This window comes from Apteryx rowi, unplaced genomic scaffold (genome assembly GCF_003343035.1).
Source record: "Apteryx rowi isolate R43461 unplaced genomic scaffold, aptRow1 scaffold_168, whole genome shotgun sequence".
Classification (NCBI taxonomy): domain Eukaryota; kingdom Metazoa; phylum Chordata; class Aves; order Apterygiformes; family Apterygidae; genus Apteryx; species Apteryx rowi.
Genome location: NW_020447952.1, coordinates 633,131 through 643,093, shown reverse-complemented (window position 1 = coordinate 643,093; position 9,963 = coordinate 633,131). Strand labels below are relative to the sequence as shown.

Here is a 9,963-nt window from a genome sequence, read left to right as displayed (position 1 = left end):
ATCCCCACATCTCCGTGTCCCCACATCCCTGCACCCCCACGTCCCCGCATCCCCATGTCCCCAGGTCCCCTCATCGCCACGTCCCCTTCTCCCTGCATCCCCTCATCACCGCACCCCCATGTCCCCACATCCCCACATCCCCAAATCCCCACATTCCTGTGTCCCCACATTCCCGTGTCCCCACATTCCTGCATCCCTACATCTCCACATCCCCATGTCCCTGTATCCCTGTGTCCTCATATCGCCTCATYCCCGCATCCCCGTGTCTCCACATCCCTCTGTCCCCATGTCCTGGCATCACTGTGTCCCCACATCTCTGCATCCCCCCATCCCTGCGTCCCCACATCCCCACGTCCCTGTATCCCTGTGTCCTCATATCGCCTCATCCCCACATCCTCGTGTCTCCACATCTCTCTGTCCCCACATCCCCCCATCCCTGCGTCCCCACATCCCCATGTCCCCGCATCCCTCTGTCCCCACGTCCCCGCATCACTGTGTCCCCACATCTCTGCATCCCCCCATCCCTGCGTCCCCACATCCCCACGTCCCCGTATCCCTGTGTCCTCATATCACCTCATCCCCGCATCCCTGGGTCCCCGCATCCCCGCATCCCCGTGTCTCCACATCCCTCTGTCCCCACGTCCCGGCATCCCTGCATCCCCACATCCCCATGTCCCTGTATCCCTGTGTCCTCGTGTCCCCTCATCCCCGCGGTACTCACTCGGGCACCCTCCTGCGCCAGCGCCTGTTCTCGCTGGGCTGGTGGCGGTAGGTGCCGTAGTCGAAGAGCGAGTCCATGGGGGCCTTCTTGGGCGCGGGCACCACGGCCGACTCGTAGATGGTGGCCTCCAGCAGCTCCATGGGCTTGGGGGCGCCTTTCCGAAAGGCGCCCTGGAATTTCATGCGGAGGTTTTGCTTGCCGTCCCCGGTGCCGGCGCCGGGGGGGCCGCGGGGCGCCTCGGCGGGCGACGCGGCGTCCTCGCTCTCGAAGAGGTTGGCCAGCGAGGAGAGGGGGAAGGCGTCGTTCTGCAGCGAGCCCTCGTCGCCCTGGCCGTCCCCGGCCTCGCGCGGCGCGTCCTCGGCCTCGGCCATGCCGCGGCGCTCACCTGCGCGGGGCACACGGCTCAGCGGCCCCCCCGCCCCGGGCGCTCGCCTCCCCCCCCGTCCCGGCCCGTCCGCACGGCAGAGGGACCCCGGCAGCGGGAAACCCGGTGGCGATGCTCTCCCGCGGGGCATCGCTCCCGCCCCGGCCCCCCGGCAGCCCCCGCGCACCGGAGCGTCCGCGGCCGCCGCGTCGCCCCTCGCCTCCGCCGGCTTCAAAGGATGCGGCTTTAAGGAGGGAGGGCGAGCGCGGCGGCGGCGGTGGCGGCGGCACGGCCTCCCTCCCGGCTGCGGTCGGCTCGGCTCGGGAGCAGCCCAGGACAGGGCACAGAGCAGACCCTGTGCGCGCGGATCCGCCACCCACGGAAGGAAAACATTCCCGGGATACACCCCTGCGCGGGGCTGCGGGGCAGCAGCCCTCGCTGCCGGGCCGGCACCGACCTCGGCAGCCTCCGGGGCCGCCGGAGCAGCGGGGAGCCGAGGTTGGGTCCGGCCGGGAGCGCGGAGGAGGAGGAGGAGGAGGAGGAGGGTGGCGGAGCGGGGTGGGCACGCGCACGGGACGGCGCTGCGTGGCGGCGGGGAGCAAGCAGTGCCCGGGATGAGGAATGACGGGTTTCACTTGCAAAGAGGGAAATGAGACTTCAGGAAACTTGTGCTAAGGGCGCGGAGGGCAAAGCGCTGGAACAATCCTGGGAAACGCGGAGTGCCCTGCCCCGGAGGCCTCCGAAGGAGCGGGGACCCACGTGGCTCCGGGCCGGGCAGAGAGATGGGGAACCTCAGCTGCTCCCCCAGCCCGGCTTCCCGCGAAAACGCCCCAGAAATAGAAACGCAAACTCAGGCTCCGGCTTCGGAGACAGAAAAAGCAGCCTGGGAACGTGTCATTTTCTGCTCCGCTGCAGCTCCGTGCGACAAGCCATAATGTGGGGCTTGCTTCTCCCGGGCCGGGCCGGGATCGCGGCCGGATAACATGCTTCTAATTAGGCAGCGTGTCATTAGAGCGGCCCGGCGCCCAGCCCCGGCACGGCCCGGCTGGCAGCCTCGGCACGGGGCTCCCGGCGCCCCACGCGGAGCCGCGGGCAAGGCCACCAACGGCTCCAGAAATCCCATCCTCGGGAAGCCGCCCCCTCCGCCCAGCAGCCTGCGCAGGGAAGCAGCTGGCACCAGGGTGGCAAAGCCCCGGCACCGACACGATTCCTCCTTYGGACCCTCCTTCGGCAGCTGTCCCCTCCGCGAGAAATTCCCCGTGCGCCTGCGAAAGCCGGGCCGGGGGCTCTCGCTGGCCCCAGCCCCGGCCGGCACAGCCGGCAGCGRGGATTTGGGAGCACGCCAGCCCCCACAGGCTTCGCACGAGGATGAAGCACCCAACTTCTCCCGCCTGCTTGGAAATCCCAGCCCAAACCACAGGCAAAGCACAGCTTTAAGGAAAAGCTGCAAGGGCAAAGCCCAAATATAGCCCAGACCGTGCACYGCGACCGGAGCCCGGGGCAGAGCCGGGCGGCCGGCGGCCACAAAAGGGCCTTGAGCCGCCGGCGACGGAGCCGGCAGGGAGAGCGGGAGGCCGAGAGCCGGACGGGGAGCAGGCACGGTGCAGCGGCGGCGGCACGCGGAGAGCAGCCCCCGGAGCCGCGCTGAGCCCCCGCGCCGGCATGAGCACCAAGCTGGGGCTGCTCCCCGTGCTCTGCCCACTGTCCTGCTGTCCCCGCTCATCCCGCTGTCCGTGCTATCCCGCTGTCCCTGTCATCCCGCTGTCCGTGCTATCCCGCTGTCCCTGTCATCCCGCTGTCCGTGCTATCCCGCTGCTTCCCACCAAGGAGGCAACGGCAGCCGGCGGTCAGCGTGGAAAGGGCCAGCGCTGCAAGGGTCAGCCTGGACGCATGACATACCAGCGCGGATTTTGCACCTCCACACTCCTGGCAAACTCATCTCCCTGGCATCTCCCCGGGAAAAGCCGGACAGGCACCTCCGGTGCCTCGACCCCAGGCTGGGGAATCCTGCCAGGAGCATCCACGGGCCAAGGGGCACCAAATGCAGCCCGGCCAGCGCCTCTCCTTCTCCCCATCCCAGGTCCCCTCCGGAGGGCACCACCAGGGAACCACCGGCAGCGGGCAAAACGGAAACTGGCTTCCCGTTGGGAACACGTTTCCCTCCAGAGGCCAGGCCGTGGGCTTGATTTGGGCTACTCCAACTGGCAAAAAAAAGCCCGAGCCAGGTCAGAAGATCCCCGTCCGCTGCCATCGGCTTTGAGCAGCTGGACGCTGCCCCGGGAGAGCGGCGCGGGAGAGCGGCACGGGAGAGCCCTGGCCCCTTGCGGGGGATCAATCCCGCTGGATTTATGCCACGTTGTCACTGTCGCTCGGGAGAGCAGCGACCGTGCCGGTGGCCAGCCGGGGTCCCGGAGAGGTCGGGCAGTGCAGCCGCCCTCCCGGCTCCTTGCAGAGCCGCGGCCGACGGCGATGCAAAGCGGAAGCGAGCGGCAGAAGTGGAAAACACAGGTAGGGCGGCGGGAGCGAACGCTGGTGTCAGCGGCACCGAGAGGAAGTTTGCTTTGGAAATTACGGGCTCGCTGACCCCGTCCYGTAAACCCAGACGGTCCCACGGGCCCGGCCGCTGCCTGGAAAGGTGGTGTCATTTGGGTTTTATTTGGCTGGTTATTTATTTGGGTTTTTGTTCTTCAGGTTTCCTCGCCCCGCGGAGCAGATGAGTCAACGCGTAGCTCACCTCTCTCCGAGGCTCAGGGGCACGGCCGCGCTCGCTCGCGTCCAACATAAATCTCCCGCCCGCTCCYGCCGCAGGCGCTCCCACCGCTCCCCGGCTTTCCGCGAAGGTCGCTCCCGGCCGGCCGGGTCTCGCCGCTTCCTTCGCCAGCCCGGCTCAGCCGGGACGCGCCGGGACGCAGGGAGGACGCCACCCCGGAGCGCCGTCGAGCCGAAGGGCTCCGGGCGGGAGCGAATCAGTTAAACCGCATTACGTCCGCGCTCGGCCCCGCTGGAAACTCTCGGCCCGAATCAAAGGGGCCCCGCTGAGCTGCGGCTCCCTTGCCAAGGCAAACGCTCACCTGGGCGCGCGCGCGGCCGCCCGTCGGCTCCGCCGCTGCCTTAACAAACGCACCTCTGTGTGTCACCCGTTCCCCCGGGCTCCGCGCGAACACACCCGGCGCCGGCATTTGGCACAAACACCGGCAGCGCCTTACGGCAGCGCCGGCCGGCCGGTGCGCGCACCAGCCCTCTGCCGGAGAAGCCACCTCGTCCGCRCTCGTCCCGGCAGGAGCAGCTCCCGGCGGAGCCCCTCGATTCGCCTTCCAGCCCCTCCGGGCCCCTGAGGCTGGATGAGCCCGGAGCAGCCCCGCGGGTGGGTCGCTGCCGGCTCCCGCATCCCGGGTGGAGAAGACGGCGCCTGGGACGGCAGCGGGGCAGAGCGGCTCCCACGCGGACGGGGCCGGGGGGGGGCAGAGAGGGGCACTCGGCCCTGCACCAGGTGCCCCCCACCACCGGTGAGGGGGGGGGCACCGGCGGGGCAGGCTTCAGCCYGCGTCCCAGCAGCTCCTCCAGGTGTTTTGGGAGCGGGGAGAGCCCACCGTGCCCAGGCAGCGGCATCGGGGCCCCTGCGGCACCACGGGGAGCCCGGGGAGGGGGGGGGCCAGAATCCCCCCCCGTGCCCGCTTGGACCCACAGCTCCAGCCTGATCCCGAGGAGTCCTGCTCCGACCCCCCCCATCGCCCCGGCCGGCAGCACGGATGCCCCCCCCACCCCCAAAACCCAGCGGGATCCCGCGGTGCCCGGCCGCCCCGTACCGCACACGTCCCGCGAAGGGTCCCGCCAGCGTCGCTGCCGCCGGTGGCCGCAGGGCCGGTCCCAGCCGCTGCCCGCCCCGGCGGTCCCGGGGGCGGCGCGTCCCGTCCCGCCCCGCGCAGGGGCTGGCGCCGTCGGAGCGAGCGGTCACCGGAGAAGCCGCCGGCGCTTCCGCCGCAGATGCCCCCGGCCGCGCTTGGGAAGTCTCGCTCCCGGTCGCGGACCAGCATCCGGCACCTCTGGGCACGCGTCCGGGGCCTGGTGCCACCGTGGCCGCGCGCATCACGCCGGTGCAACGGTTACGGTCCTTAAGGATCGCGGCAGAGGCAAAAGAGCATCAGCCGGGCTCTGCCGCCAGCCACGCTTCATCTCCCGCAACACGTTAGAAATAAACCCAGTGGTAAGGACTAGAAACACTCGTTTTTTCTCTTTTGTACAAAAGCTTGTGAAATGCTACGCTGACTCGGGATAGCGTTGTTTTATTGCTGTATTATCCATAGAAAATTATTATTTTTTTTAAAAAACGGGCTATCCACTGCAGATCCAGACCAGAATCAGTGATCTGACAACTGGCAACAGCCCGAGTTGTCACAGTGATTGAGACGTAGGTAGTAATCGTTGCACCATATTCTCAGCCGTACAAGTCCTGCGCGAGTGTCAGGCTTTGTAGTTGAGCTCTGCGTTCATTCTCGTATACATTTCATAAATTGCATCCAGGATGGGGGCGACCCTTGATAGAAACTGATGAATCTTCTCTATGGTCTCCTCCTCCTTTACTTCTTTACCCTTCTCTAAAGCCTTAAGCAAATCCGACTTGTATGGAAGAGCATAGACTGAGCCCTAGAAAACGGGGGAAAATTGTAAGACCGTTAGAAGCGAGCGCTGTGTCAGCTGCAGACGGAAGAGCACCTGCCGTGGGAACGCCGGTCCCACAAAGCTAATAAATCCCCGGAGCTTGTTAGCTTGTGAGGAAACCTCCAGTCCAGAGACTTAGCAGAGCAGCTTCCTCTGCACRTCGCACCCTCCAAACTACCCATCCCAGCACGCTGTCACCACCACCCCGCCACCGGCCGGCAGGGCCCTGCCTGCGCACAAGCCCCCTTGCAACAGATCCGTTTTAGGTTCTGTTCCCCTGCGTCTCCAAGCCAGGGCCAGGACTCCACAGGGCTCACCAGGGCCAACCCCAGCGCTAACAGCCTCCGACCAGGTACCCCAAACGGCTACAGCATTCGGGGAGGTCTGCTGGAACCTCGCTGAAGCAGGGGTGTCAGAGAAGCTCCCCTGGCCATACTGTTCAAAATAGATCACGGGTCTCTGCATCCGAGCATGGTCCCAAGCCCTTARTTATCCTAAAGCAGATCGTTGCTCAGAGCAACGAACGCAGAGCACTTGGCCTTAAAGAAGCGCTGCTTTGGCCAGGCTCCGTGGCAGCCCCGGCAGAGAAGCAAACACTCACGGTGAAGAGCTTTTGCAACATCCAGCCGTGGTATTTCTTCAGAGCAATCTCATAAGCTTTCARGGCGTTCACTCTGATGAGGTTTGGGTGCTCCTCATCTCTCTCGCCATCAGAGATGCTCTGCAGCAAAACTAGCATGAACTTCAGGCCCCTGTGGGAAAGCAGAGCTGTCAGGCACGGAAACTGGCCGCCTTCGCTGGATGAGACCTTTCCTAGATGCCTGCAGGTTCACGTGTTCCTGGCGAAGGCAGGCCCTGCAGGGTGCCTGGCTGACTTGAACAAGCGCAGGTCTCCTGCGTTTGCAATGCCACCTTCAGCAAGGCGATCACCCAAGTTATTGCACCTGCTACACACTCCTGAGCCCCATGTGGTCCGGCTCCTTCTAGAAACCCATGGCTYGGGCAACATCCCGCTCAGAGGAGGTTTAAGCAAGCGGCACAAAGCCTCAAGGCCGGCTGGAATTTAGTGGAATGTAAATACACGTTCATCTGAACAGACAAAAGGAGAACATCGGCCAAGGTCAAACTTTTAAACGCGCTGCTGAACTCCAGCACGAGCAGAGCTAAGACCTGCCTTGCTCAAAGAGCTCGGCGTATTTCTGCTGGCGGGGCCAACGCGTCAGAYTGCTCCCTCGAAACGCATCTCCCCTTGCTGCCTCGTTCAAGCCCAGCCTGAAGGGACTGACCAGACCTGGGCTGTTTGGACTCCAAGGCTGAGAAACACCCTTCACACACAGAGCAAACRGTCCTCGAGAGAACGGGCACACGCCAACATTTCTTTAGCTAGTCCAAAACCCAGGCAGCAGGTATTCTCTGCAACAGACTCCCGTTGGCACTCAGACTGCTCCTTGAGCACYGAGACACACCCCAGAGCCCAGCACGGCTTCTGACGCCGTGAGTCACCTTTTCAGCCACATCAGTGCCAGCGTTGCACCCGTCTTCGGCCACGCCGAGCCATACGTCTCCTTCTCCACTTCCAGGATGTTCTGCAACGTTTTGAACTTGGCGGGGTTGGTTTCATAAACTGCTCGAATTTTCTGAAACGATCACAGAAGGGAGCCATCAGGTTTGGAGTCTCCGGGGAAGGAGGAGAGCGGAAGCGCACGGCATCCAGAGAGCAGTGGGGTTAGCGCTCTCACGGCCGCTTACGGCCGCAACTCGGGCAGATGCGTCCTGTGATGCTTGCAGCGAGCACCACGGCTGCTAACYGATGGTTTCGCTCATAAACCTAGCTAATAAACGTATGTGACCAAGAACAGCCACTGCAGAGCCCGGAAGCCCTCACGGAAAGGAGCCCTTTTAAACACCTCTGGGTCTTGCCTCTCCGTTCCCTCTGCCTCAGAGGGGTTCACCCCATCCAAGTACTCCTGACGTAGGAGAACGTGCGTTAGAGGAACCGGAGCGTAGATGAGGAGTCAGAGCTCTCGTGCGCCCTTCCATACCTTGATGTTTCCAGCTAGGTCTGCTTTGACCGGCGAGTACACGATGGGTGTCCCGAGGCAATCTGTGGAAATGGAGAGAGAGGAAAACCGGTCATTAGGGCCACACGAGAGACACCACAAAGCCAACAAGCTTCACCTTAGCAGCAGGCAAAAGGCACCAAGAGACACACGTGAATCAGGCTGGAAGGGGCCGCTCAGGTTTCACACGAGGCCCCTGGGAGCAGCCGCTCTGGGAAGGGGTTGCCAGGACACAACGGAGCAGGGGTGTGAAATTCGGGCTGAAAGAGCAGTCGTTTAGCTTTGCACTCGTCTCCCAACCCTGAAGATACAGAGAGCCTCCGACGACCGGCCAGCGCTCCGGGGCTAGGAGAACACCACCCCGAGGGGGACAAGGCAGCGATATCCCGTGGTGAACCCGCAGCAAAGACGCTGCTTTTAGCAAGGAGAAGGTGGTTTCGGGGAGGGCTGCCGCGGCAGCGGGGCCGGCTCTCCTCCCGCGCGGGCCGTGCGAAACCCTCTGGCCTCCCCGTTCCCCAGGAGGTCGCTTCGAACGCAGCCCCGTTTCGTCCATCTCCAGGGACGCTGAGCGTGGAGAAGGGGCGCCCGGTCACGCCTGGAGCGYGGCAGCTCCGTCCAGACCCATCGCTCGCTCTCCGGTTCCCCGTGCAGCCTCCAGCACGGGGGCAGGAAGGGATTTGCGCCGTGCTGCCCCAGAGCCGCATGCCTTACGTGAGGAACAGCGCTCGCAGCCGGGCCCGCCGCCACGGGTCCTGCCTTCGCCGCTCTCCCAAAACTCGGGGGATTCCTCCGGCCAGCGCCGCCAGCTCTCGCAGCGCGCAGGACCCTCGTGGCAGCTACCAGCCCAGGCAGCCGCTACGTTCTGCTCCAGCCTCGCACGGTGCCGCCAGCATAATAGCAGACATTGTGGGAGGCCGGCGGCTCCCGGAGCGGGACGGCACCGGCTGCCGTGGCGCGAGGGCGTTGGGCGCAGCACCAGGCTGCAGYGGCGCGCGGGAGGGAGGGCTGCGCCGCAGGGACGCGAGCAGGACGCCCCAGGGGGGTGGCGGGAGCRGGGACGCCCCTGCACCCTCATTCCGGCTCCCCCAGCGAAAGGGGGACGCGGCATTTCCCCTCCCGGCATCCCAAGCCGTCCGAGCGCGGCCTGGAAGGACTCGGCGCCGCGGGGCTTCGAGGCCGAGCGCTCCGAGGCAGCTCCTCGAGGCGTCGCCCGGCCGGCGAGGGGGGACACGACGAGGCCGTCCCCAACGCGGCTCTGGGTTTCGCCAAACCTCGGCGCGCGGCGGGGGCGAGCGCGGGCGTCCCCGAGCCGGCGGCGCCCCGGGACGTTTCCCAACGCTGCTGCTGCTGCTGCTGCTCGGCGGGTTTGACGGGCCACCGCTGCTGCCTGCCTGCCTGGCCCCGGGCTGCCGTGATGCAACCCCGGGCGCGGGGGCCTGCTTCGACGGAGCCTGGCACTGGGGTGGGGGGGAGCGGGGGGGGCCTGGGACTGGGGACACCCAGAGCACGGCCGGGGGGACACCCAGCACCCTGGGGCCCCCAGCACTGGGATGGAGTAGGGGGGGCACCCAGGATGGGACAGGGACACCTACCTGGGATGGGGTGGGGGGACATGCGGGACCTTGGGGGTCCCAGCACCAGGACAGGACGGGGGGGGACGCCCAGGACCTTGGGGGTCCCAGCACCGGGACGGGACGGGACAGGGGGACGCCCAGGACCTTGGGGGTCCCGGCACCGGGACGGGACGGGGGACGCCCAGGACCTTGGGGGTCCCAGCACCGGGACGGGACGGGACAGGGGGACGCCCAGGACCTTGGGGGTCCCAGCACCGGGACGGGGGGGGCCCCCAGGAGCAGGGACCCTCCAGGCAGGGCCGCCCGCAGCCCGGGACGGCTCGGTTCGGTGGCGGCGGGTCCGGGCCCTGCCCGCCCTGCCCGGGGGTGGCCGCCCCCGGTCCCGGGGCCCCCCCGGGCACCTGCCCCCCCCCCGCACCGCTGCGCCCGCCCGGCGGCTCACCGAAGAAGGGCGGCAGGTGCGCCACGGCCTCCAGGAAGGGCAGCGTCTCGATCTGCTTGTCGGCCGGCAGCGGCTTGAACTCGTGCTCCAGCAGCAGCGCCATGGCCCGCGCCGCGACCGGGACCGCGACCGGAACCGGGACC

At 66.5% G+C, this 9,963-nt stretch overlaps 2 protein-coding genes across 2 annotated transcripts in view; both read right to left on the bottom strand.

The window, feature by feature from the left end:
• The window catches only part of TRPV4 (transient receptor potential cation channel subfamily V member 4), a 9,125-nt gene extending 8,030 nt beyond the window's left edge, over positions 1-1,095 (bottom strand). Inside the window, exons 1-2 of the mRNA XM_026060274.1 lie at positions 722-1,095; positions 201-220 (exon numbers count right to left, since the gene is read on the bottom strand). Of these exons, the coding sequence (XP_025916059.1) occupies positions 201-220; positions 722-1,092 (391 nt within the window). The 5' untranslated portion in view covers positions 1,093-1,095. The remainder of the gene's footprint in view (positions 1-200; positions 221-721) is intronic.
• Positions 1,096-5,343: 4,248 nt separating this feature from the next.
• GLTP (glycolipid transfer protein) lies at positions 5,344-9,957 on the bottom strand. Its single transcript, XM_026060375.1, has 5 exons — positions 9,821-9,957; positions 7,787-7,848; positions 7,248-7,381; positions 6,346-6,496; positions 5,344-5,729 (listed from the first exon to the last, which is right to left on the bottom strand). The coding sequence occupies exons 1-5, from the start codon at positions 9,921-9,923 to the stop codon at positions 5,547-5,549; spliced, it is 633 nt and encodes a 210-aa protein (XP_025916160.1). The 5' UTR covers positions 9,924-9,957; the 3' UTR covers positions 5,344-5,546.
• Positions 9,958-9,963: the final 6 nt, after the last annotated feature.